General features: G+C 42.6%; 1 protein-coding gene across 1 annotated transcript; it reads left to right on the top strand.

Moving 5' to 3' along the window:
* Positions 1–330: 330 nt before the first annotated feature.
* On the top strand, positions 331–18,318 carry LOC145390754 (uncharacterized). Its single transcript, XM_080265551.1, has 14 exons — positions 331–522; positions 2,414–2,503; positions 3,475–3,679; positions 3,722–5,165; positions 5,208–5,874; positions 6,885–6,986; positions 8,118–8,486; positions 8,679–9,047; positions 13,654–13,852; positions 14,405–14,522; positions 15,036–15,218; positions 16,761–16,881; positions 17,426–17,557; positions 18,154–18,318. Exons 1-14 carry the CDS (start codon positions 331–333, stop codon positions 18,316–18,318), a joined length of 4,356 nt encoding a protein of 1,451 aa, XP_080121677.1.
* Positions 18,319–27,807: the final 9,489 nt, after the last annotated feature.

The following is a 27,807-nucleotide window of genomic DNA, read 5'->3' as shown; positions in this document are numbered from 1 at the left end:
AGGGAGGGGCACTAACCCTCCACCAACCCACATGTTGACATGTAGGGAACATGTATGGGTTGGTTTTATGGTTACCACCTAGCACTGAAAATGGTTTCCTGGCATACAGGAAACCATTAGGCTTGTCACTCAGTGTAAAGCCACATGAAAAGGAAAAGGGGTCCTGAAGTGACAGGAAAGATGGAAGAAATAGGAAGAGAGGAAGGCAGACACAGAAAAAGAATGATAATGGTGAAGGAAGAAGTAGGCAGCACTACTTCAAGTGAGTGGATGATGGTCACCACCACCTGCCACCAAAAATTATCTTCCTCTGCATCGTTTCCAGGGGCAATGTGTGGGAGGGCTGCCCTCGTATTTGTTTTGTGTGCGGCAGCGGCCATCTTGGAGGTACAAGCTACGTGGAAATGGGAGGAAGGATCCAATCACTCCACCACCACCACCACACACCCCACCTCAGCCTCCTCGATCACAACCTCCTCCTCCTCCACATCAACCTCCTCGTCTTCCTCTTTAGTGTTTGAGGTGAGTTTTTTTTTGGGGGGGGGAGGGAAAGGGGGTTAGTGGCTAGTAAGGGTGGACATAAATCCTATTCCATATTTTTTTTTTGGGGGGGGAGGGAAAGGGGGTTAGTGGCTAGTAAGGGTGGACATAAATCCTATTCCATTCACTACAGTTGATTCCTATATTTATATATATATGTATATTTTGGATTGGACTGAGCAAACTTGGGCTGTCTGGACATTGCTACTCCTCACCCTGCCCTAGGGTGGGAAAGGAGGTCCGGTTGATGATGATGATGATGATGATGATGTACGTTTTTCTCACCTTAGGGTACTTGGCCACTCCCAAAATTCAAATACCAGGCTATGTTGTAGATTTTGAAATTCAGCGAGGTTTAGTAATTATGAGGTTACAAGCCGAACCATCCCTCCAATCTTAGCAGGCTGCACTAGGCCATCAACCAGGCTGAAAGAGGTTAGGCATCTTCAGCTGGTTAAAGGAGTAATGTTATTTTTTTATTATTATTATTATTTTTTTTTTTTCATGGTAGTGTATCTTCCTTTTGTCTTTTTTGTAAAATGTCTGCATCTTTTTTCTTCATGGTGTTCCCTTTTTTCCAGTGTTTCATAGTTTATTACACCACATCTCATCTCCTCCTCCTCCTTGTGCTCCTCCTCCTCCTCCTCTTCCTCCTCCTCTTCCTTTTCCTCCTCCTCCACTTCAGCCTCTTCCTACTCCTCCTCCCTGATGTTAAAGAAAAGCGTTAGAGGGATGGGAGGTTTGGAATCTTAAAAAGGGTCTGTGTAGAGGAGCTGATGTTGGCAGAGGAATGAATTAAGCAACTCTGTTGAAACATACATGCCACAGGAAAGCATCTGGAAATAAAATAATGTGATTGGTTTGTTCTTTATATATTTATTTATTTTAGTCAGATTTAGTTAGTTTTAGGTGTTTGTTCGTTAAGTGGTTAAAATATCAACTGGAACTGCAATCCTTCCGTAGTTCACTCCCCAAGAGGTGACTAATAATAATAATAATAATGATCATAGTAATAATAATAATAATAATAATAGTAATAATGATAATAATAATAATAATAATAATGATAATAATAGGTGCACAGATCTTTTCTAAGTTAACTAAAGTACTGTGGGCTGGTCATGTACCCTTAAGTGTACTGGATTAGGGAAGCCTAGGGACTCCATACCTCAATAGGGATAAAATAAGTGATTGGTTATTAGCATTGTTGTTGGTAGTTTTAATACATAACTGATTGAATACATAACTGATTGAATACATAACTGATTGAATACATAACTGGTTGAATACATAACTGGTTTAATACATAACTAATTTAATACATAACTAATTTAATACATAACTGATTTGGTACATAACTAATTGAATACATAACTGGTTTAATACATAACTGGTTTAATACATAACTGGTTTAATACATAACTGATTGAATACATAACTGATTGAATACATAACTGATTGAATACATAACTGATTGAATACATAACTGATTGAATACATAACTGATTGAATACATAACTGGTTTAATACATAACTGATTGAATATGTAACTGGTTTCATACATAACTGGTTTAATACATAACTAATTGAATACATGACTGGTTTAATACATAACTGATTGAATACATAACTGGTTTAATACATAACTAATTTAATACATAACTGGTTTAATACATAACTGATTTGTTGTTAGTTTTAATACATAACTGATCACTAAGAGAGTATGTTTGGGCAGGATGGGGCAGCGGCCAGACCCACAAGCGTGCCGAGGAAGAAGGAAGGCAAGAGAGAGGGAACAAGAAGAGGCAAGGCACTGGAGGAAAGTGGGAGAGAAGAAAGGGAGGAGGAAGTAAGAGAAGAGGCGTTGGAGGAGGGAGAGGTTGAGGGGGCAAGCTCTGATGTGCAGCCCCGCTTCATTGGAAGTTTGAAAAAGAAGTTGTGTTCCGTTGGACTTGGAATACACGTGAGTAAATAAATGGAGAGTGAGAGACTAACTAGGAGAGTTATGTGAGTGAGGAGGGGAGCAAGGATGAGATGGAGGGATGAAGTGGAGAGGTATATGAGAGAGGGGTGTGTGAGCTTGGGGGGAAGGCAGTGGAATGGCAGGGGACAGGGCAACATGGAGGTGGTTTGTTTGTGGCCACCCCTTACAGGAATAAGGCTTCTGGCTATAGACAGATGGATAGACAGAAATATTTATAAGTTAACTGTTGCCTTTCTTTGTTGTTGATGTTTAAGAGTTAGCTTTTTATCAACTTATATTCTGTTCTAGATTAATGTAAAGCCTAAGTCCACCTAATTATATTTACTTGTTCACTAGGGATAAATAGAATCATGTATGTATTAGTTTTTTTTTTTTTTTAGGGATAAGTAGAATCACCTGTTTATTATCATTTTTCTTATTCCCTGATTATCATGTTTAATTACACCATTGGCTGCATTTATATATGATTTTTCGTGGCATTTTGAAAGTGGATCAGTTTGTTTTTTGGTTTAACGGTATATAATTTATCTTTTTTAGTTATTTAGTTTTTAGATTCAGTTAGTGGTTTATTCCCTGTATATATATGTGTATGTGAGGAAGGTATGTGTGTCTGTTAGAGTTGGTGTGTTTCTGTGTAAATATGCATGTGCGTGTAATCCCAGCTAACCCCACACGCCCCCAATACAGTCACAAGGGGAGACAAGTTGGCCATACAACACGTCAGGAAGCCAGTGGACCCATATAAAATTGCTTACCTCCAGTGTGTGTGTGTGTGTGTGTGAGAGAGAAAGAGAGAGAGCATGGAAAGTGCCTGTGAAGTACTGCCAACAGGAGCATCTTTATTTTTTATTGGTTTATTTTTTATTTTTTTGTGGACGTCATGACTGTGGTTCCTTCTTCCTTGCCTAAACTACCTGCGTGTCGCCCTAACCAAGCCTTAACCCTGCCAGTGCGGCCACAAGGGATACAAGGCGGCCATGCACCACTACGGCAAGCCAGCGGACCCACACGAGATCACGTACGTCCAGCCTGTCGAGGTGCGGCCCGTCGGTAAACCCATCCCAGCCCTCCCCTACCACCATCATGGGGGCACCGGGTATGGGGCAACGGGCCATGGCGGGGGTGGACATGGGGATGGGGGAGGACATGGAGGGGGTGGCTATGTGATTGGAGGACATGGTGGTTTTGGAGGGGGAGGATATGGGGATGGAGGACATGGTGGTTTTGGAGGGGGACATGGTGGTGGTGGAGGGGGAGGATATGGGGATGGAGGACATGGTGGTTTTGGAGGAGGACATGGTGGTGGTGGAGGGGGTGGATATGGGGATGGAGGACATGGTGGTTTTGGAGGAGGATATGGTGGTGGTGGAGGGGGAGGATATGGGGATGGAGGACATGGTGGTTTTGGAGGGGGACATGGTGGTGGAGGGGGAGGACATGGAGGAGGCTTTGGAGGTGGATATGGAGGAGGAGGACACGGAGAGGGACATGGAGGAGGAGGATATGGTGATGGAGGGGACTTTGGTGGAGGTTTTGGAGGTGGGTATGGGAGTGGAGGAGGACATGGTGGTGGATTTGGAGGTGGAGGTGGCTATGGTAGTGGAGGAGGTGGTGGAGGTGGATATGGAAGTGGTGGAGGTGGATATGGTAGTGGGGGAGGTGGGTATGGTAGCGGAGGAGGTGGCTATGGTAGCGGAGGAGGTGGAGGACATGGTGGTGGATTTGGAGGTGGATATGATAGTGGAGGAGGTGGGTCTGGAGGCTATGACTACACCCACCGTGACTCCAGCTACTCCTCCGCTGGGGATTTTAGCGATGGTGACGAGTACAGCGTCACGTCATCAGCTGCTCCCTCGTACGGATCACCTAAGCCCTCCTCCATCCTCTCCCCTGGGTATAGCACTCCTCAGGCTCCTTCGACCAGCTACAGCCCTCCTTCGACTAGCTACAGCCCTCCTTCGACTAGCTACAGCCCCCCTTCTACAGGGTATAGTGCCCCCTCAAGTGGGTATAGTCCCCCACCGGTGTATACGCCCTCTTCTGCAGGATTTAGCGGACCCTCATCAGACTACGGTGGATCGCAGGGACCTGGGAACTCTGTACAGACAATTAGACACGTCCACATCCACCAACACAACTACAATGTTGATAGTGGAGGTGGAGGTTATGGTGGAAGCAACATTGGTGGAGGTTTTGGCTCTGGAGGCAACGACATCAATGTGCTCTCAGGCTCGGACAAGTCGTTTGCATCAGCCTCCCCTGCGTCAGGGAAGGAAAACGTGCAGGGGATCCCCGGGGCAGTGGATGTAAGTAAGAACGCAATACCAACAGCTCAGAAACCCTCAGGAAAGGCCAGTTTGGGTTCCAGTGGGGGTTCCAATCATGTTAGGGATGCCAGGGAACCAGTCAGGAAGGGCCGACCGCTGGACCTGGACTGTGTTTGTGTCCCGGTTAACCAGTGCCCGCCCGAATTGATTGTCAACTCCCCGTTTGCCCGAGTGGACCTGGGTGGACTGCAGGACCCCAGGAATAACCCCGTTGTTGGCCAGGTGTACTCCAACGCAACAAGGAGGATTTTCAGACAGAAACGCGAAGCTGAGACTCCTCATGACCAGTTAGTGGTTGCATCTCAGGCCACACAGCGAAACACAGAGAAGAAGCCAGCCTCTGTCAGCAGTGTGAGTGGGAAACAGAGCAAAGAACTGTTCCCAGGCTCACAGCTGGACACTCATGCATTTTCTTATGATACAGACCTCCTGGCCCTTCCATCCACATCCCAGCGCAGCCAAGCCAAGGTCCCATTGACTAAGATCCTGCAAACACCCTATCCAAACATCAAGATCGTCCAGACAGCCGTGACCGTCCACGATCCCCCCACTGGTGATGGAATTACTAAAAACACCCCCGATGAGGTAAGCCAGAGGGAATTGGACCCAGGATTGGCTGATATACCAGTTGAGGAATATCTGCTAATTGGTTCAGAGGTGGACCAGATTGCACCCGTTGGTCCACAGTTGGTCCAGACCTCGGGCGTTGGTTCGTCAGTGTACCAGGCCAGCCAGGATTTTGGAGACCTGGATGAATATTCTCCCCTGGTCAACTCAGTGCCAATCAAACCTCCTGTGCCACTCAGTCAGCAGCCAATCAGAGCTCCGGTGCCTGTCCGACAGTCAGTTAGAGCCTCAGCACCTCTCAGTCAACCAGTCAGGTCTCCAGCAGCCCTCAGTCAGCCAGTTAAAGCCCCAGTTTCCCCCAGACTGGAGCCGATCACCCAGCCAGTCCTGCGGAGTGAGAGAGAGGGACTTGTGCAGGACGTCACATCACAGTACCAGCAAAATATCCTCAGTAATGTAAGAAAAAGCACCGTAAGAACATAAGAGAGTATCGTAAAATGCCTCATTGAGACTCCAGTTCAACGTCATTTTTTTTCTGTCTTGTGCATGCTGCCATATTCCAAGAGCACTGCACAGTATAGGGTGGGAAGGGCTTTATATGATCTTACCCTGGCTCATATGTGTACAATGCCTTCCATAGATCTTGTACTGTATTCTGGTGACACTTAACTATATCGGTGACATTTTTAGTGTATTGCGGTGGCATCTTTTTCCTCTGTTCAGGTGGCGTTCTTTTTTCTGTCTCTTGCATGAAGCCACATTCCCAAGTTTGATGAAAGTGGAGAAATCTTTAGCCAGTCTTGTCCACACATACGATGGCTTCAGGCAGCCTCCTGGTCCAACGGCATTTTATTTTTTGATTGTTTTTTATTTTTTCTTGGAGGGAACACTCGTTGTGGGCATCTGGCCTTTGGTTCCTTCTTCTTTGCATATATAAAAAAAAAATTAAATCTCTTGCATGGCTCCAAATATGAAGAGTTTGAACAGGGTAAAAAATCTGTGCTCAGCCTGGACTCGCTCTCTGAATCTCTCTCGTCATGGCTCTGTGTGTATTCCACAGGACTTGTTATTATTATTATTATTAATATTATTATTTTATTATTATTATTATTATTATTATTATTATTTATTATTATTATTATGGTGGAAGACTTTTGGGCTTATCCTGGGTCTGGCTTTGTCTGTGGTGTATGTAATGTTTCTTTCAGGTCTTTAAAAAATATTGTAGGTGTATTTCTTTGTAGTGTCTTTGTCACATCTTAAATCACAGCCTGTCATTTCATTCTTGTCCAGAAACGCACATCAGCCTCATCTGCGGTCTGCCTCTCTCCCTCTCTCTCTCTCTCTCTCTCTCCTCCCAGTCTCTCACTCTGTCTTTCCCCATTGCGGAATGATCTCTCTCTCCCTCCCTCTCCCTCTCCCTCCCTCATTCCTCCCAGTCACACTCTGCATCTCCCCCATTACAGAAGAATGGGGGTGTGTTGCAGTGTAAGGGTGTTGTCAGGGGCAGGGTACGAAGGGATTCAGAGGACAGCCGTGAGGGCACATCATCTTCAACGCCTAACACGGTAAGTCAAACCCTCATTGAAGGAAAAATATCAATAGAACGCTAAAAAAGAGAGAGAGAGAGAGAGGAAAAAAAAGAAAAAGAAAGTTAAAAAAGAAAGAGAAAAAAGAAGAAGATATTTTGAACTTTTAAAAACTAGTGATAGAATTTAAATATGCACATATTATAGTTATTTTACACTTATATTAGAAAAAGGGTAGATATTTTGAATTGTGCATGAAGAGTTATAGTAATTTCATCACAAGCATTTATTGTGTGTGTGTGTGTGTGTGTGTGTGTGTAATAGTAACAATGTATGTGTGTGTAATAATAACAATGTATGTGTGTGTGTGTGTGTGTGTGCGCATGCTGTAATAAGACACATACATAATGGTAATCTTCACAAATAACCATGAATCCTTGTATATTATATCTTAAATAAACATAAATCATAATGCTCACTGTAATAGTCATATAATAATTATGTTCTATGGATATTTATTCCGAGGGAGTCTGTATTTACCCAGCCTGTAATTTCTATGGGATTATATATTTATTTTGCTTGTACTGGGATATGCATGGAATTGGTCCCGGGTTCTCTTTCTCCCATCTTATATCATTGTCTTAGAGTTCCCCATTGTCTTGATTTTTTCTGGAGATGTCTTAATACTTCTCAGTTTTTTCCTTCCAGTATTTTGTCCTATTATTCCTTAGTTTTGTCCTTCCAGTATTCCAATATTCTGCCTTGATATTCCTCAGTTTTGTCCTTCCAGTATTCCAGTATTGCCTCTTAATATTCCTCAGTTTTATCATTCCAGTATTTTGTCTTAATATTCCTCAGTTTTGTCCTTCCAGTATTCCAATATTCTGTCTTCATATTCCTCAGCTTTATCCTTCCAGATGTTCTCAGAAGCCCCCAGATTTACCCTCTGAACTCTCTCCAGTCCTTGAGAATTGTCCTTCCTCTCTCTCCAATCCCTGAAAATTATCCTCACTCTTTTCAGTCCCTCAGAATTATCCCAATTTCTCTCTCTCTCTCTCTCTCTCTCAGTTTCACCCACCAATCCCTCATAATTCATCCAACTGCTCTGTTCAATCCCCCTAAGTTATTATACACCCGTCTCCAATCTCTGTCCCGTGGGGGTCGTTGCAGCGTTTTTTTGCCAGCGGCTTTGATGGTATCCGTGGCCCAAACATCGCCCCATCGCTCGGTGTGCAGTTTGGCAGCCTCCCCAACGCCGTGCCCATCGGACCCTATGGACCCTACAACAACAACCCCCTCGGACTGGACATTGGCCCTGTGTCGATCAACCCCTTTATCGGGTTGAAGGTTTCGAGCCTGAACGGACAGTCTGTAATCAATCCCTCGCTAGACCTACTCGTGACGCCCAACGCACAGGGGACGGTCGCACTTAAGAACTTGAAAGACCGAATATTTGGTGGACCGTCCTATGGTGGTCCTGGCGGCCTGTACCCGCCCTATGGACCCTACCGCGGCCACCCGTATGGTGTCCCGCCCCCCGTACACCACCCACCCTATATCCCTCCAAAGCCAGTCTACCCTCCAAAACCGATCTATCCTCCAAAGCCAATCTATCCGCCAAAACCAATCTATCCCCCACCTGTACCTGTTCACCCACCTCCTCCACCCCTACCACCTCCCCCACCACCACCACCTGTGTATGTGCCTCCAAAGCCTGTGTATGTGCCCAAGCCCCTCCCACCACCCCCTGTGTACCACCCAAAGCCCGTGGTTGCCGCCCATCCCCCCCCAGTCCCCGTCAACAAATTCACCCCGTCATACAGCAAGCCGGTTGAAGTCCACCACCACGAGCACACACACTTCCACCAACACAAACACGACCACCTCCACCACGACGATGACGGTTACCGCGACGGCATATACACCAGTGACCGTTACAAGCCATCTTACGGCTCCTATGACCGCTACAGGGACCGATACAGACCCTCCTTCAGCAGCTTCGGCCGCAATGACGACGTGTTTGATGATGACTTCAGCTTTGAGTCTTTCTCACCTTCCTCCACTTCGCGGTTCCCGACCTCACGCCTTCCCTCCACCTCTGCAAGACTCATTAGCTCGTCCTCTCCATCCTCCTCCAAGTTGACTTTCACCCCCTCCTCTTCCTCCTCCTCCTCCTCCAAATCCACCTTCTCCCCCTCCTCTTCCCCTTCCTCATCCCGTCGTTTCACACCCACCCCAGCAGCCTTTGCACGTTCAAACTCACAGACCGCTGAACGCAGATCGGATTCCGGTGACTCTGGCTCGAGCTTCAAGTTCCCGGATAAATAGAAACTACGTCTTCATTTCTAGCCATATTTTTAACTCGAAATCCATTGCCTTTTTTTTTTTTTTCCAAACAGTTTTATTTGTTTTAAAGGAGAATTTATATAGAGAAGAGATCAATATAGCCTCTCTGGTTTGAAAATTCTCTCTCTTTATTTGTTTTAAAGGAGAATTTATATAGAGAAGAGATCAGTATTGCCTCCCTAGTTTGAAAATTCTCTCCCTTTATTTGTTTTAAAGGAGAATTTATATAGAGGAGAGATCAGTATAGCCTCTCTGGTTTGAAAATTCTCTCCTAAGCTGAGTAAACTAGTCTTAAATTAACCTGATCCATAACACATCATCTGATTGAAAGAGGGAATCACCTCAATTTCCGTTCATTCAAGTTGTATCTTATTTTATATACGTATTTGATAACGAAGCAATCATTCACTAACTCCTTATGTCCTATTTACTAACATATGTGTTATTCTTAAAGCAGTTTTACAGTATTTATTTTGTCCTTCACCATATAAAATACCCTCTTGTAATAATTCTACATGCGTTTGTTCCTAAAATGATAATGAATAACGTGAATAACACCAGGTCTCTTACATACTTCATGTCTTTCAGTATTTCTTGTAACAGTTCCAGATGCGTCTGTTCCTAAATTGATAAAAACACAAATAACACCAGCTGTCTCATGCATTTCAGTTGTCTTTCAGTATCTGCCAATCTTTCCATCTGCCTGTAATGTTTTGCGTATCTGTGTAAATATTGCTTCAGTAATACACCCATCACTTCTGTTAGATAGCTCGTATATATCACCGTCCATAGTTGATACATGGTGTAAATTTTGTAGCCTAGATGATGTGAATTATGTAGTCTTTAGGTGTTTCCTGTAGTCTTGCACCTGTAGGCTTACTTGGCTGATTCATGTAAAGGTTGTGTTGGCATGATTGTTTTGAAGGTTTGAATTTTCCCGCCATTTTCTTGGTGCAAATTACAGTAAATACATTGCCACATATTGTAAACAGATACAGTAAATACATTGTCAGATATTGTAAACAGATAAACAGTAATATATTTTGCATACTGGGTAAATTGGAGTTCTGTTTATAAGATTTATGGGCAAAATTATTGAAGATTAAATTGGTTAGGAGGATTTTAGCAAGACTAAGACTTTGGACAGTATTTTCATGGTCATATATTTGACATGCCTTATTCATTTATTTATTTATTTAGCTATTACATGCCTTATTTATTTATTTATATATTTATTTAGCTATTACATGCCTTATTTATTTAATTATTTAATTATTTATTTATATATTTATCTCACCACCAAATAACACTTGTCATTAATAACACACATTCCCTTTGCATTAGTAAAAGTGAGACGCTTTTTTTAATATGCTCTTATTTAGGTAACAAAGCAGCCATGCCATTACATCAGCCAAAGATCCTATGTACAGCACTGCACAAAAGTTTGGAATATATTTTTTGGTAGAGTATATGATGCCTAAAATCCAGTGACTTTTTGGTTTCATTTATTATTATTATTATTATTATTATTATTATTATTGTTATTATTATTATTATTATTATTATTATTGTTATTATTATTATTATTATTATTATTATTATTGTTATTATTATTATTATTATTATTATTATTATTGTTATTATTTTCCTGTGCCAAATCTATCTTAAAAATTCATACTGATAATGACTGAATAATTTAAGCTGCCCCTCAAAGAAGCCAAATTACAATCAGGTTTTTATTTATTATTATTATTATTATTATTATTTTTTTTTTTTTGTAAGTGCCAAATAAACCATAATGCATACAGATAATAACTTGAATAACTTAAGGCAAGAAAAATAACCAGATTTCAAGTAACTGAATAACTTAAAATGGTAAAAAAATAAAATACAGCCAGGTTTTGAGACATAACACGTTTGAAATATTCGTTAATGTATATCCCGTGAGAGAAAATTCTGTAAGGACTAGACAAGCGAATTCGTGTTGGTTGTCTCCACTTCCAAGGTCCCTTCACCGTGGCCACAACAACAGCAAGAAGAAGAAGAACAGGAGAGAGAAGGAGAGATGGTTTTAGACACACCCTCGCCTCGCTTTATCGAACCGATCAAGAAATTTCTGAGTCAGATTCCTTTTGGAGTGTCTCTGCATCTCTCAAACCACCCACTGCCCTCCTTCCCTCCCCCCCTCCCTCTTCCAAGTAGATCTGGAGGAGTTTCTCTACCTTCTGTCCCTGTTAACGGCCTCTCCGCTCCATCTCTCCATCATAACGATCTCTCCACTTCTCTCCACCGAAAAGGTCCCTCTTCACCTTCTCCCTCCACTTCAGTTAGCAAACTTTTACCTACTTCCCTCCACTCCTCTCCTTTCCTCCCTCCTGGTAGTTCCCTCCCTTCCTTTCCTCTTCTCCTTCCCCCTCCTTCCTCTGGCAATGCCCTCCCAGCTTTTCCCATCCCTCCTCCACTCCTTTCTTCCACAGATTCCTTCCCTCCTCCTCCACTTTCCTCCACTAATTCTCTCCTTCCACCATCGTCGCTCCCTCCTCCACCTCTTCCCTCCTCTACTTCCCTCCTTCCTCCCTCCTCACCTTCCCTCCTTCCTCCCTCCTCACCTTCCCTCCTTCCTCCCTCCTCACCTTCCCTCCTTCCTCCCTCCTCCTTTCCTTTCTTTCCCACCAGTGGACCTAACCGTCACCCAGTTCGACCTTTCAAACCATCCCGACACCCTCTGACCTTTGGACCTTTGGACACTCATCTAGGGCACTTGCATGACCTACCTGCCTACTTTCCTGCCCTACCCACGCACCCTCACCATCTAGGGCACCCTGGACACACCCTTGGCCCTACACACCAGGATTCGTGTAGGCTGGTGGACTGCAGGATCCTCTACCAGTTTTGTAAGGTAGGCGTTGCTGTTAGTAGTTTTGTTGTTATTACTACTACTACTACTACTACTACTACTACTACTACTGCTACTAGCTACTACTACTACTACTACTGCAGCAATGACAGTGACAGCAGTATCACCACTACCACAACAATTATTGGTTTAGCCTAATTATCTCGTACAGTATTTTATTTCAGATTATGACTCCCATGGTCTTAGTTGTGAGTAGACAGTCATTAATTTTTCACCCAGTTTTATGCATTAAAATGACAGACGACAAAAGGACAATCAGTATGACATTTTGTAGTTTTTCCCTGTTGAGTCAACCAATTTTTCCCACCCAATTCCATCCAGTCATTTGCCAGTTAATATATTTCCATCCAAAGGCTTCCAAAAATCAGTCTTCCAGTTTTCTTCAGATAAAGGATTAATCAGGACAGTCTGCAAGTTTCCTGTCCCCACCTCCCTTTGTTTTCCAGAGTAATGACAGTCGTTGTGTATATATTAACGACAGGCTGTAATAACATCGTACCATAAAACACCATCACCTGTGTGGGGCTTGAATCCACCTGGTCACTGCTGGTTTAAAAGATGTGTGGTTGTCACATAAAGGAAAAACATTAGTACATGACGGCCATGCATCTTTTGGACTCACAGTGGCGAGATGAGGGTGCTGTGTGTTATGATGTTATTAAGACAGGCTCTGTATTCCGGCTCCGAGACAGCCAAGGAAATGACACTCTGTATATTTCCCATTCAGTTTCTTTCAGACAAATTGCAGTCTATAAATTTATTGTGCTTTTACCCAAAATTTTTATTCAGACAAATGACTGTGGAAGGAGCATCCATGGAGTGAGAGGTATGTCTCTTGTTTTGCCAGACTTATTGACAAACAAACAGGCCTCACCCTAATACAGCCACCTGTGTCAGTTGCACTTCTTCAGTATCTGGTCTGCTGTGAAGTAAAAATATTTCATGTATGCTGTTCCTATCTCCTCTGCTTTGTATAAAATTAATGTCATTCAAGAAAATATAACCTGCCAGTTGCCGATATCAGTGGCCAAGAAGAGATGCCAAGGGAGTCTTGCAAGCCTATGAGAATACTGCTGCTGTAGTTTCTGGACACTGCCACACTTTCACCTTTGTTCTGCATGCCTTGGAATATGGCAGTTTGTTATCTCTACACCATCACTATCAATATTTTCTTTGGATCCACATAAAAATGGGCTTACAGTCAGTTGTTAGACATTATTTATTTATTTATTTTATCTTTATCATTATAGTATTATTAATCCTAGTGTGTTGTGGACAATTATAGCCTAGTCACAGGCCCATATTCCTTGAAGAGTGCAATATTCAATAGTTCAGAAATCCCATGCCTTTAAAATTATAATATTAATGATTACCACTGTTAATACTACTGCCATTCATCAGTTATTATTATCTCCAATATCTTTTAAACCTTTGCACACACAGCGTCAGTTATCTGGCATCAGTGGCGGCAGTTCTGGTGACTGTGGGCTGCATAGTGTGTGTTGTGGTGGGTACCAGGGGGCGTTCTCCTCACCGTTCAACACCTTCGCCAGTCCCAGGGGGTCATGTGGACGTAGGGGCAGTGATGGCGTCAACGGCAGGATTAGTCACCCCATTCAGCAGCCTGGTGATGCTGAGTTTGGTGAGTGGACAGCATACTTGTATTTAAAGATTCTAAAGATTCTGCATGCCAGTGAAACCTTCAGTGTCGTATAAGAGTTTGGGTGACAGTCACAAGTCTACTGTGCCAATTAAATTCTTGGGACATGTTCAGTTATGTATTTCAAAGCTGTGAGTAGTCAGGTGGTTAGCTGTGGTAGCCATGAAACTGCCAGTCCATTAGTGCTGGGGTTTGAATCCTGGTGGTGGCAGCCAGCTTCATTCACCTCAGTGTCCATTCATCCTTTGTAGGTTGGTAGGTAAACATGAATACCTGGAGTAATTCCAAGGGAGGTTACTGGTGACTTAGATGATGCCTTGGGCTTGTATCCCAGGGCAGTGGCTGAATAACCCAACACAGGCTCAAAGGCTCAGGCAACAGAGGTAAAGACTGCAGCTAAGTGCCTCATGGTGCCTTGTGCCATCTTTACCATTAGGAGAGGCACAGTTAACTTCATACAGTGGTTATGTGATAAAAGCTTGTTTACCTCGACACCCATCTTTGTCCCTGTCTCTAACCTTGTCTTGTCCACAGGAGAATATCCGTGGCAGGCAGCGGTTCTGAAGAAGGAGGGTGTTGATAATGTGTACGTCTGTGCCGGTACTCTGATAGACAACGCTCACGTCATTACTGCCGCCCATTGTGTTAAGGGGTGAGTTGGTGAGGCTTATAGTACTGTAGTTGTAATACTTGTCTTTTTGCATATGGTATTGCTAGAATTGATGAAAATTTTGAAAGTAGTAGTAGTAGCACCAAGTAGTGCAGTAGTTGTTGTAATAATATGAGATAAAGTGGTCTGCCCTGAAGGTTAGAAAGTGGGGTTCAGTACTGCTTGCAGATTAATTTTGTTGAAGAAATTGTAATCTTTTCATTCAGTGTTACTCTCATTATATCGGCCTTTTCTACATAATTGCAGGATTTTAGATTTATAGGTCAACTCTAAGCATGGAAAAAAGACAAAAAAGGGTGTTACATATTTTACCTTACCTATGATAGGCATGGGAACTGACCCAAGTATGGTTGGTTTCAGTGTCACATCACAGTCAGTAGTAGGTGATACAGTAGTTATTATCTTGCCTCATGCCAGCCATCCTCCCTGATTAATTCCTCTCCATACACCTCCTCAATCCACCTCAAGGCACTGCATCAAGCCAACTCTTTACAGGTACGAAGCCTCGGAGCTACGCATACGTCTTGGGGAATGGGACGTCAACCGAGACACAGAGTTCTACCCGCACTACGAAACTGACGTCAATGCGGTGTTCGTCAACCCGGATTTCTACTCTGGGAACTTAATCAACGACATCGCCATTGTTAGGTTCAATGACCCTGTGGATTTTGTGTCTAAGTAAGTGTAGCAGATATTTTTTTCTTCCTAGACTAAGCAGTTCATTTCCTAAGTCCTGCTAAATGATGCAATATTTGTCGTCCTTGATTTGTATTCATACAACTTACTCAGCAACATTATGATTGTTTGATTAGATGACCCTGTGGATTTTGTGACTGATTAACACAAGATAATTGTCAATGTATCTGATTTTAGAGGGGAATCGGGGAGAGGAGGCTGAGAACAGGGTGGAGGTGTGGGGTGGACAGGTATAGGAATGAGGGTGGTGTGAGTTGCAGAGAGGACATGCTGATGGCAGAGGAGTAAGATGTCTGGTTGTAGGTAGAATGTAGGAATGGACAGAGCAGTTCTTTTCCCAGGAGTCAGCAGTCCTGTGCACCAAAATGTGACAGCAGATACCCTCATTTGTCACCACTTAGACACTAACACCAAGATGTCTGTGCAGAATTGTACAAGGACTGTCTCATTCAGGATGCTGTTAGCACGGATGTTTTTATGACAGATGGAGGGTTAAAGACTGACGAAGAGAGTGTATGTGAGTGAGGTGGAGGGGGGAAGAGGGAGGGGGAGGCCGAGGGTGAGATGGAGGGATGGGGTGGAGAGGTATATGAGAGAGGGGGGTGTGAGTTGGGAGCAGGGCAGTGAAATGACGGGGGACAGGGCGACTTGGAGGCGATTTGTTTGTGGCCACCCCAAACGGGATTGAGGCGTCTGGCAATAGATAGATAGATAGATATAGGGACTGCTGGTAAACACTGTGTTAATAAAATCTGTATTAAACTGTTCCCTGTTCCATGTGGGGCTTGGTCTCAGGATTATGATAAAGAGTGTCCTCCTTTAACACCCGACCACAACTACTACCTCCCTCTCCCTTCTGCATATTTCCAGCACCTTGAGTAAAATTAGTTATTATTTTATTTTAATTATTTATTCATTCTTTTATTTTATTTGTTTATGTACTATTGTTTTTTAAATTGTGCTAAGTAGTAGTTGGATGGCTACCATGGACCTTGGGATGTACTGCCATGAGAGTGAAGACTTGGTTGCCAGCCGCACAAGCATCACAGCCAGGCAGGGAATATTCAGCCACGAGTACAGTCACTCAGATCTTTCACCTGAGTCACTGTACATAATAGTCAAAGTCCAAGCTGCGACTCTCAGATTGTTACAGATCTTTTCATACATCACAATTTTTTCCCCAACCATTTCCATCAATTGTTGGGAAGTAATTAGCTGGTTTTGGCACATGGTTTACCTTCCAGTCCATATTAAACATCAATTATGCCATGACCAACACTAATATATGAATTCCTTGAGAGAAAACATGGTGTGAGTTTTATGTACCAGTATGTTATGTATGTATGCTATAATTTATTCCAATAAGTACCAGGAAATTTTGTCGAGCTTATATGATACCTCATATAGCGAAGAGGCTAATGTATTCTAGCTTCCTCCTTTCAGATATTCACTTTTTTGTCATTATTGCATAACTCTTTTTCATCAACCAGGCATCCATTGCTAATACTAATTCTTCTCCAACAGCCCCCACATCGCTCCAATCTGCCTTCCAACACGTGCCGATTATACCGGACAGAGGTGTTGGGTGTCAGGATGGGGTAAGGATGATTTTGGCCCATCAGGACAGTACCAGAGCATCCTTAAGGTGGGTGTGGATGTGGTCTGTGGCATAAAGTATTGTTGTGGATATTAGCAGTAACCTAACCCAGCCTAACCTAACCTACCCTAGCTTAATCTGCGTTAAGAATAGGGCAGCCAAGCCTAAGTACAGGATGGGCCAGGCTAATGAGAACTGTATTGAGGGAGGCATTAAAAAATCTGGATTGACTAAGAATATTTCAAGGGCAACAAGAACAGTAGCTCCCCTCTGACTACACCACTGGATATTCAGTTTGTTCAGTTTTCTTTGGAAGGGAAGAGTTTGTTGGCTTTTCAGCTTTGGGATCTTTTAATTATCAGCCTTCCATTAAACTCGCCTTGCAGTTTTGTATCCTTTCAGTATTCCAGCATGCCATTATTATACCCTTCCAATATTCCAAGTTTCCAGCCTTTCAGTATTCCAGTCAGCCACTATAATAGTCCTATAGATACTGAAGTTTATAGTACTGTACTGTAACTTTTCTGTATCCTATCTTCTTGTTACTGTATTATTGCAGATCAGACATTGTTACTGCTGTTACTTATTTCAGGAGGTGGACATTGGCATAGTGTCCCCTGGTGCGTGTGAGGCAGCCCTACGAACCACCAGACTGGGACCCACGTACACACTACACCCAGGGATGTTGTGTGGTGGGGGACAAGCCGGCAAGGATGCGTGTAAGGTGAGATGGACAGTAAACTTCTTCAGTAAAATTCTTCCCCCACATAAAAACATGAGTGTTTTGTGTGTGTGTGTGTGTGTGTGTGTGTGTGTGTGTGTGTAATAAAAATCCATATATAAAAAGAATACACAGAATTTGAGAATAATGTTGATTTTATTTATTTATTGTTCTTCAATGTACAGCAAACATTTTCATGTCAAATGGCTATGCATTATTCATTACTCATATTCAATTTATTATTTTTTTTATATATAATAAATAAATAGTGTTCAGCCAACATTTTCTTACACAGTGATCATGAATCGTCATATCTTCATCCTGCTTCTTTTTCACGCCCACAGGTAGGGGAAAAAAAAGGTTGGGGGGGGGGGGAGTGGGATAGAGGAAGAACTAACCAGCACCATACCCATTGAAATGTGCCACACCCATCCACCCACCATTCAAGTGTCCTGACTCCACATCACACACAGCCATCCACATATATGTGCTTCATGTCATTAATATAATTATTTTTGTATGCATTGTCAGACCTCTAGCTGATATAGATTTTCCTTCATCAGGATAATGTAAATTGACCTGGCCTCTTTCTTGTACAGGGTGATGGTGGTGGTCCACTGGCGTGTGAGGGCAGTAGCGGTGGTGGGTGGGAGTTGGCTGGCGTGGTGTCGTGGGGCATCGGCTGCGGGTCACCGGGCATACCAGGCGTGTACGTCAACATCCCTTATTACCTTAGCTGGATACAGGATATTATACGATTTTAAGGGGGTTGGGGAGTATGTGGGTGTGTTGTTAGGGAGTCCAAGTACATCAGACCCTTGCTGTATTGAACCTCTGTGTGATGGATTTCAGTTTTATTCAGCGCCTCTGAGCCCACCGAACTTTTGTTGGCTATACCGAACTAGGGTCGATAAATGGGACAGTACAGTGTGCAATACATGTGTTTCCTACCCTTTGTACTCCAACCTGGCCCAAAATTGCCCTCTCCCCATTGTAACTGTTGAGTTGTAATAATAGATTATAGTAATACTGTACTCTACTAGTTATGAAGAAGTGCTGTGACAAGGATGTGAAATAAACAGCAAAAGGGCAATATTATGGGCTGGGTCAATGTAAAATGGGTATAGTTTTCATTTACAGTACCAGAATATGATGCTGTAGTCGTATATTTTCAATCATGTGTTTGATTTCCTGCCTGGGGAGTGACCCTCAGATTTATCGAATTTTCGGCTTTTATCGAACCAGGCGTCCCCTCTGTTAGTTCAATATGGCGAGAGTCTACTGTAGTTGTAATATGGTTTTAAGGAGATAACTGGATATTTTAAAGGATCCAAGAGGGTTAAAGGATCTATGAGCACTTTTAAAGGGAGTTGAAAGCATTAAAAGGATCCAGGAATGTTTGAAAGGACCTGGTGACTTTATAATACTGTCGTAAAGGAACGCTGGAAATTAAGTTTAATCTGAGTATAAATGATCTAAGAGTGTTTTTAAGAGCTAAGAGTGTTTTTAAGGGATCTGAGTGTTTTTAAGGGGAATCTTGAGTGTTTTTTTTAGGGGATATGTATGTTTTAGGGGATTAAGAGCTTTTAAAATCTATGAGTTATTTTAAGGAGGTGTGAGAGGGACCACAATAAAGTTAAGCCTTGTGAGGAGTGATACAGAGAGACGAAGGCTACGTACACACCAAATGCTTTCTGGTGTGGGTGGATGTGAGCGAAAAATTAGCACCACTATTTTAATTATTTTTCAAGCAGATGAATAGAAGAAGGAAAAAATCATAGAGTGATGCATGAACTAATTTGAATCCTCCACCTCCTCCGGGATAAAATATAAAATAAAACTGTGATTTGTTGTTATTGTTGTTGTTGAAATATAGGCACTGAGAGATTTTTTTGACACTGGCACACATTTTACCTGGTAATGTTGATCTGAAATGTTTTAATTCTCTCTCTCTCTCTCTGTCTCATTGTTAGCTGCTGTGCGGCGGGTGTGTTTGTAAATACGTTTGTAATCGTTTTTCTAATTCAAATAAAACGAATGGTTGTTTTTATGATGCTTTTATTAATGTGGTGGTGGAGGGGGGGGTGCCTTCACGTGGTGGCACTGATATAACTGGGCAGCGGAGCTACCTAGTTACATAAATGCCTCTCACTTCCCTCCTAATCCACAAAAGGAGAATGGTGGACTGCAGGAGGACAGATTCAGCCTGCAGTCCACTGGGTTCATGTTGGGGTGATCTTGGGGCCACAGTAACAATAGGCAATGATTTTTGATGGTGTAGTGGTTAGAATGCCCGAGTCCGAGGATTTAGGAATAGTTGTGAGGTGTTGTCCATATCTTTTTCCCCATTAATGAGGGTCTGGCGTCTTCTTTCGGTCAGCCAAGTAACGTTTGTCGACCAAGGATGGTTTACATGACATATACGAGAGAAATAAACATGATAGCCAGTGAACGATGCAGTCTGTGTGTGTAAATTACTGTATACTAATCTTTGGTGGGATAAAGCAGGGGTGTTGGCCAAGCTGTATGGGTATTCTGTCTGTATATCCGCTTATATTGCACCTGTATATCTGCTTATCTCGTGCCTGTTTATCTGCTTATCTCGTGCCTGTATACCTGCTTATCTTGCGCTTCTATATCCGCTCATCGCATTCCGGTATATCCACTTATCTTGTGCCTGCAAATCCGCTGTTCTCATTCCTGTATATCTGCTTATTTCGTTCCTGTATATCTGCTTGTCTCATGCCTGTATATCCCCTTGTCTCGTGCCCGTACAACCACTTATCTTGTGCTTGTATATCCCCTTATGCCTATATATCGCTTGTCTCGTCCCTGTATATCCGCTTGTATCATGCCCGTATATCCACTTGTGTCGTGTCAGTATATCTGCCTATCTCATGCCAGTATATTCACTTTTATATCTACGTCTGTCTGTAATTAATTCCGTTTCCTTCACGCTATATTCAATGAAGGAAATATTATCAAAGTGAAGAGGATAAGACAAGATCATTTCTCTGGATAATACTTAAAAAGTGATGGTCTTGCAAAGGATCGTCCCCCATTAGTGACGAGGTTTATCAGTCCTGTAGTTCCAACAAGGGGAGGACACTGGTAATATCTCAGATGCCTCAATCCTGTAAGGGGAGGCCACAAACAGATCGCCTCCATGTCGCCCTGTCCCCCGCCATTTCACTGCCCTGCTCCCAGCTCACACCCCCCTCTCTCATATACCACTCCACTCCATCCCTCCATCTCATCCCTGGCCTCCCCCTCCTTCTCCCCCCCTCCACCTCACTCACACACACTCTCCTCATCAGTCTCTCACTCTCCATCCTCTCCACATGGCCAAACCTCATATAGGCGGGTCCTGTTATACGAACATCCGCTACACAAGAAACGGATATGCGAAGGGGCGGTTTACATCCAGATTCAGTGATGCACACATGAATATTTGATGCAGCCGTGGCGATCTGTTAACTATATTTTTTCCTTAAGATATGTTCTCCATTATACGAGGTTTGGCTGTCATATTTTTCACTCGTACAAGTTTTTGCCGTCCTCTTCACCCTGTTATGCAAGGTTTTACCATCTGAGCAGTCCTTCATTAACGTATGCCACTCATATAACAAGATCTGCCTTTATCTGTACTGGATTGTCATAGCCTAGCCCTGGGCCCCTACGCCCCCAGAAGGGTAATATGAGGCTGTCTGGTAGCATCATTTGTAATAATTCGTATCTGGTTGGTAGGGGCACTCACCATTCACTCATTTGGTGTAGTGTTACCTTCACATGACCATACTCTGAGTAACCTAGGAAATCATTCACTACGTTGGATCATAAGCTGATGGATGCCCGGTGGTGTAGTGGGTTAAGGTGCTCCAAATGTGAACCATGAGGATTTAAATGCAAGGGGTAAGTGCTATTTATTATTCCCCTAATACCACTCAGGGAAGAGCGACTGGTTACTGACCCATTTTTGTCGTGGACCAGTATGCTTATAGGGAGACTTTGATGATATACTGATAGTGAATTTAAGTTAGTGTGCGTTACATTAGAAAAAAATATATACTGTATAAAGAAAAGTTATGTACTCTATGTGCCTCTGCCACAAACATCATCAGTCAGTAGGATTATATTGTTATGTATGTAAGTTAAACAAAGTATAAAATCGATAAAGTATGATAAACATGGTAAATATATAATAGTGTCGCAGTGGTGAAGGAAGGAGAAAGTTTGAAACGTTCATTAAGTATGTGCAGTAATATGTGCCTTGTAAGAAACGTTAATATTATTTTAGACCGGTTAATTTAAATGTAATAGAAACGTTTAAAAATCGTATGTCAATAAAAGTACAATTAATATCGTCGTGTTAAAGAATCGAGCATCGGAGTAAGCTCGTAGAGTCATAACGTTCGGCGGTTACGGGAAGTGGAAGATGGCGCGGTGTGTGTCCCTTAGTTTGTGCCTAATTATCGTGTTCCGAGGTCGCCATCACCTTTGCCAGTGCTACCAGGTGAGATATGAACTATTCTAGATTATTTCTTTGGTAAATTAAAGGAGGTAACAATGGTGTGACCGTGTGCTTGGGGTGTTGAATTAGGGAAACGGGTGAACCTACCGTAATTCAAATTTCGTGTGACTTTTTATATCGTGCGAAATTACTTAGTCCTCTAGTTATCACCATCGTCAGTGCCACCAGGTGATGCAGTAATTATTCCAGATTGCTTTAGTGGTCAGTTAAAGGGGGGAATGAGGGTATTAGTGTATTAGGGGCGTTCAGTATGAGGAGGGTCAGGCCCGAAGTGTGGTTGGAACGGAAAACGCGTCGTTGCCGTCACATTACACCTTCATGCCTCGAGTTGTCGTTTCCTAATTGAAGGTATGATATCCACCTGTACTCTTACCACGTGTTAGGATGTATGAATGCCCTGTGTGGCGTGAACGGTAATTACGAGCAGGTATTTTCAACAGGGGTATTGTGCCAAAAGCATTTTCTGCGCATGTGCGTTGAAGTCTACGGGGACCTCACGTGTATGGCGATGGATTCCTGTGTTCAGATTTATGCATGTTTGTGTTTATTCGTGCCTGTTTATGCCATCCTGGGGTTATTATTGCCACCACGAGTACTGACAGGTGAGAGACTAATTATTCTAGGCTACGTTGGTGGTAAAATTAGTGAGGTAATGATGGCGACTGACTTTCTTGAGCATCAGATCCGAGAAGGGTAAGGGATGCTGGGGAGTTGACGGGCCTGATTTTATACGTAATAAGTTTAGCGTCCGGATTTCCTCGTACTCGGGACTTGCTTACGGTCATCAGTAGCACCACGGAAATAAATAGTAGTGTAACATAATATTTGTAGTAAAATTGAGGAGGTAGTTTAGATGGTACGATGTTTTAGGGGTGGTAAATTTGAAAAGGAAAACGGTGACTTGATGGACCCGTATATTCACGTGTAATGTGATAAAAGTACTTGATTTCCTGATTCACGGATCTCATATCACCGTCATCAGAAGCACCGTAGGTAAGATTAGGGATTTTAGGTTATAGTTGTGAAGATAGGGTGATAGCGGGGATGCTGAGAATGTGAAGGATCAGGTAGCGGGAAGATCAGGTGAGAGGTGGTTGGAATCAAATTCTATCTATCTATCTATCTATTGCCAGACGCCTCAATCCCGTTTGGGGTGGCCACAAACAAATCGCCTCCAAGTCGCCCTGTCCCCCGCCATTTCACTCCCCTGCTCCCAACTCACACACCCCTCTCTCATATACCTCTCCACCCCATCTCTCCATCTCATCCTCGGCCTCCCCCTCCCTCTTTCCCCCTCCACCTCACTCACATACACTCTCTTTGTCAGTCTTTCACCCTCCATCCTCTCCACATGGCCAAACCACCTCAGTGTGTTCCTCATAACGCTTCCAATCACATCCACATCAACACCACAACGCTCCTTTATATCCTCATTCGTCAGCCTGTCTCTCCATGTGACTCCACAGGCTCCTCTTAAATAACTCATTTCCACGGCTCTCACTCTTGACTTGTGTCCTTCCAACAACGTCCAAGCTTCACTTCCGTACGTTAGAGTTGGTATCACAATACTGTCATGTAGTAACTTTTTCACTTCCATGCTCACTTCCCTGTTTCTTATCACTGCTTTCAAAGAACCAGCAACCTTTCTTCCCTGCTGTACCCTTTCAAGCACTTCACCCTCCAAACCTCCATCCTTACTCATCACACTACCCAAGTACTTAAACGTACTCACATTTTCCAATTCCTCACCATCCAACCTCGCTGTACATTCACTGACTTCACCTCTCTCAAAGACCATCACTTTACTCTTCCCTACATTCACCTTTAGATTTCGTTTCTTACACACTCTCTCAAACTCATCCACCAAGCCTTGCAGCTCCCTTTCGTCTTCACTCAACAACACAGTATCATCTGCAAACAACAGTACAGGGAGTTTCCAAACACTATCCTCTCTCACCAGGGCCACTCCAACATCCACTACCCTACCTTGTACCTCTTTTATTACCCCATCCATGTACAGATTGAACAACCATGGAGACATGACACATCCCTGTTTCAACCCAACTTTCAAAGAGAAAAATTCACTTAGTTCCCCATCCACACGCACTGCAGCCTTCTGCACCATCGTACATACTCTTCACAGCATTCAACAAATTCCCATCTATTGCATATATTCTTAACACTTTCCACAATCCTAGTCTATCCACCCTGTCATATGCTTTCTCCAAATCCATGAAAGCCGCATACAACTTCTTTCCCTTCTCTAGAAACTTTTCCACTAAAGATCTGAGAATGAATATCTGATCTACACAACCTCTTCCCTTCCTAAAGCCTCCCTGTTCTTCTCCAACTAATTTCTCTCTGTTCTTTATCTAACTCTGTCAATAAGTATCCTACCATATACTTTTCCTATTATACTAAGAAGACAAATGCCCCTATGATTACCACACACTTCTTTTTCCCCTTTTCCTATGTACAAGGGAATAATTATACCTGACTTCCAATCCTCCGGGACTCTACCTTCCTCCCAGGCCAATCTGCACATCTTCCACATCCATTCTACTACTATCTCTCCCCCATGCTTCAGCATTTCACCACACACTCCATCAATTCCAGGGGCTTTCCCTGATTTAACTTTCTTCATTGCTTCCACAACTTCTATCCTACTGATTTCTTCCTGTCTTCTCACCTCCCTCCTTCTTCCAGCCATTCCCCAGCCACTTATACTCGCATTACTTCCATCCTCCACGTTCAGCAATTCCTTAAAGTGTTCTCTCCATCTGCTCACTTTTTCTCCCTTCTCCACTAGTAATCTACCATTTTTATCTTTCACTCCCCTGCTAACTTCACTTCCACCCTGTCTTACTCTTTTCACCTCTTTCCAGAACATTTTCTTACAGTCCCTCCACTTTACACTCAAATTCCTTCCAAATTCCTCATCCACTCTCTTCTTACTCTCTCTTACTAATCTTTTCACCTCTTTCTTTCTACATATAACTCTCTCTTCCACCTCTCAACTTCTTCCACGCCCCTATTTCTCATCCATTCATTGTATGCCTTCTTCTTTTGTGCCACAGCCCGTTTCACCTCTTCAGTCCACCACGCTGTTCCTTGCACCCCCCTCCGTCTTCTCTTCCTTCCACACACCACATCACATGCTGCACATATTTCTTCTGTAAATATTCTACACACACCTTCCACGTCCCCCATCTGCTCCAACTCATATTTGCCCAATCGTTCCTCCACTTCTCTCTTATACTCTGCCTTTTTCTCATCCTCTTGTAACCTTTCCACTCTCCTTGCAACTACTTCCTCTCAAATTGTTTCCGGTAAATTACGCGTGTTTACCTTTTCCTCGAGCAATCGTCATCGCATCCACAGGTGAGAATTTAAATAATATATATTATTATCGATGAAATAAAGGGGCAAATGTGGATGTTCGTAATTTATGGATGCTAAACTATATATATGGATCAGGGAAGCGGTAGATATTTACCTGTACATAAATATATTCGTGTTCTTCCACTGCTGCCTACCACCACGACCCCCCATCACCACCACCACCACTACTACTACTACTACTGCTACTACTACTACTACTACTTTATGATACCACTAACATCATTCCCAGCGTTGACCCATACTTGCCTGATCAGTACGCCAGCATGCATCTGTTCTTTATCTTTCACACTATCAAGCAGCCCTCTTTCCACACTGTCTTTCTCTTTGGTCTTCCTAGCCATCCTCCATCCGCTGACAAGATACTTTGAGCGTTTAGGGGATTCCGTAGCCCCTTTTCCTTAGCGATTTACTCTGCTCATTGCGCCTCAGAATCCTCATGTATATTATTGATGCAGACTTTTGTTGACATTAAAACGATATTAAACGCGAATATTGCCCCGGGAATGCACGAAACGGTTAGAGTATTTCAATTTGGCGACATTCCTTTAATTCTTCATCAATTCTCTTTAAACTTGGCACAGTTGTTCTTCGGATAAATACCCCGACAGCTGTTATTTATGTACATTTTTATTTAATGGATTTCGTATTTTTGTAAGTAATTCTTATTTTTCTTAAGAGGCCAGTAAATACCATAGGTACTTGGGTTAGTAAGTAGGTAGGTAAGTAGAGAGGTGGTTGAGTAAGTAGATAAGTAGGAGATTGGGTTCTGAGTGTACACATTTTCTCTGACTGCTACTACCATCATTTTCTATAAAGTCTAAATGGAACACAGTTACATTCTGCCGGTGTGGGAAGATTTAAATGAATATATGAAAATTTATTCCTTCTTGGCCAACAGTAAATAAAAAGTTCGGCATATTATTTAAGTTAGTAGTGATTGGTAAATGAAAAATAAGTGTAAAAACAGGTTTTTGGTAATAATTACTTATTTTAGCACAGTGATAGGATTGGTATGTTAGTTCTAGTATTACTACTACTACTACTGCTGCTGCTGCTGCTGCTGCTGCTACTACTACTACTACTACTACTACTACATCCTCCTCCTTCTCCTCCTCCTCCTCCCACTGCTACTACTTCTACTGATTATTATTATTATTATTATTATTATTATTATTATCATCATCATCATCATCTAAGGTTAATATTATTTTACAAGTAGGCTGAACCAGGGATTGGTAGTCATTAATGTAATATACTGTCAGTGGAATCTTGGGCCACAGGCTATTTACAAGACATAGTACGGTACATACATACATACATACAAACAACATATAGATGCATACACGCACATAATGTATACAGCATACATACAGGTCACATATAAATACAATACGTACATGCATGCATCCATCCATCCATACTTACATTCAGCATATATACATGCAGGACATACAACTTACATACATACATTCAGGACAGCATACATACAACACATACATACATACAGGACATGCATACAATACATAACGAACATACTGTAGGGACGGGTAACTAGGGCATATCCAGGATGTATGTAAGGGGGGGTTAGACTTGTGATAGCTCCATGCTACCCACTTACCACTCTGCCTACTAGTGTTGCATATTCCCCCTGAAACTGCCTACCACTTTACGGTAGTTGTGTTTTACAGGAGAGAGAGAGAAAGAAATAGCGTGAGAGGGAGTCATATAGTACATCTGCCCTGGTCACTTACACTCCTTTCTTTCCCACAGTCTACTCTCTCTCTCTCTCTCTCTCTCTCTCTCTCTCTCTCTCTTTCTCTCTCTCAGTGTATATTCGTTAAAATCTGTCATTTATCTATATTAGTTAAAGTATATCTCATTTGCCTGCCAGTATATCAGTTGAATCTACCTGTCCGTCATTGTACCTGCCATATCAGTATTAATTTATATATTTATCTATTGTATAATTCTTACTTTCCACCAGATGGGTAAGGGGCAGATAATAGTTGCATCCAATTCTCTCTCTCTCTCTCTCTCTCTCTCTCTCTCTCTCAGATGATTGTGATGGTGATATGTAGGGAGTCGGTGCGTTTTAGATGAATTGCGTAGACTGATAGATACATTGATAGATTGAAATTTGGGTAGATAGGCAGGAAGAAAATAGACACCAATACTTAGATAGATAGATGGAAATAGATATAGATTGATAAATGGGTAGATACGTGCAAAGTTAGGTGGACGCTGGTAGATAAATAGGAAGGGAGGTAGATAGGTGGATGCTGATAGATAGATAGATAGATAGATAGGAAGGGAGGTAGAT

Source organism: Coenobita brevimanus, chromosome 15 (assembly GCF_032717465.1).
Source record: "Coenobita brevimanus isolate Jiangsu-jjx chromosome 15, ASM3271746v2, whole genome shotgun sequence".
Classification (NCBI taxonomy): domain Eukaryota; kingdom Metazoa; phylum Arthropoda; class Malacostraca; order Decapoda; family Coenobitidae; genus Coenobita; species Coenobita brevimanus.
The sequence above is the reverse complement of the archived record's forward strand: the minus strand, read 5'-3'. Positions and strand labels throughout refer to the sequence as shown.

Excerpts from the sequence above, each read along its gene's own strand:
- LOC145390754 (XM_080265551.1), top strand. The coding sequence starts at position 331 with ATGTGTGGGAGGGCTGCCCTCGTATTTGTTTTGTGTGCGGCAGCGGCC. Across the intron at positions 5,166-5,207 it reads GTTGCATCTCAGGCCACACA|TGGGAAACAGAGCAAAGAAC; the intron begins GCGAAACACAGA and ends CAGCAGTGTGAG. Across the intron at positions 13,853-14,404 it reads GCCTGGTGATGCTGAGTTTG|GAGAATATCCGTGGCAGGCA; the intron begins GTGAGTGGACAG and ends TCTTGTCCACAG.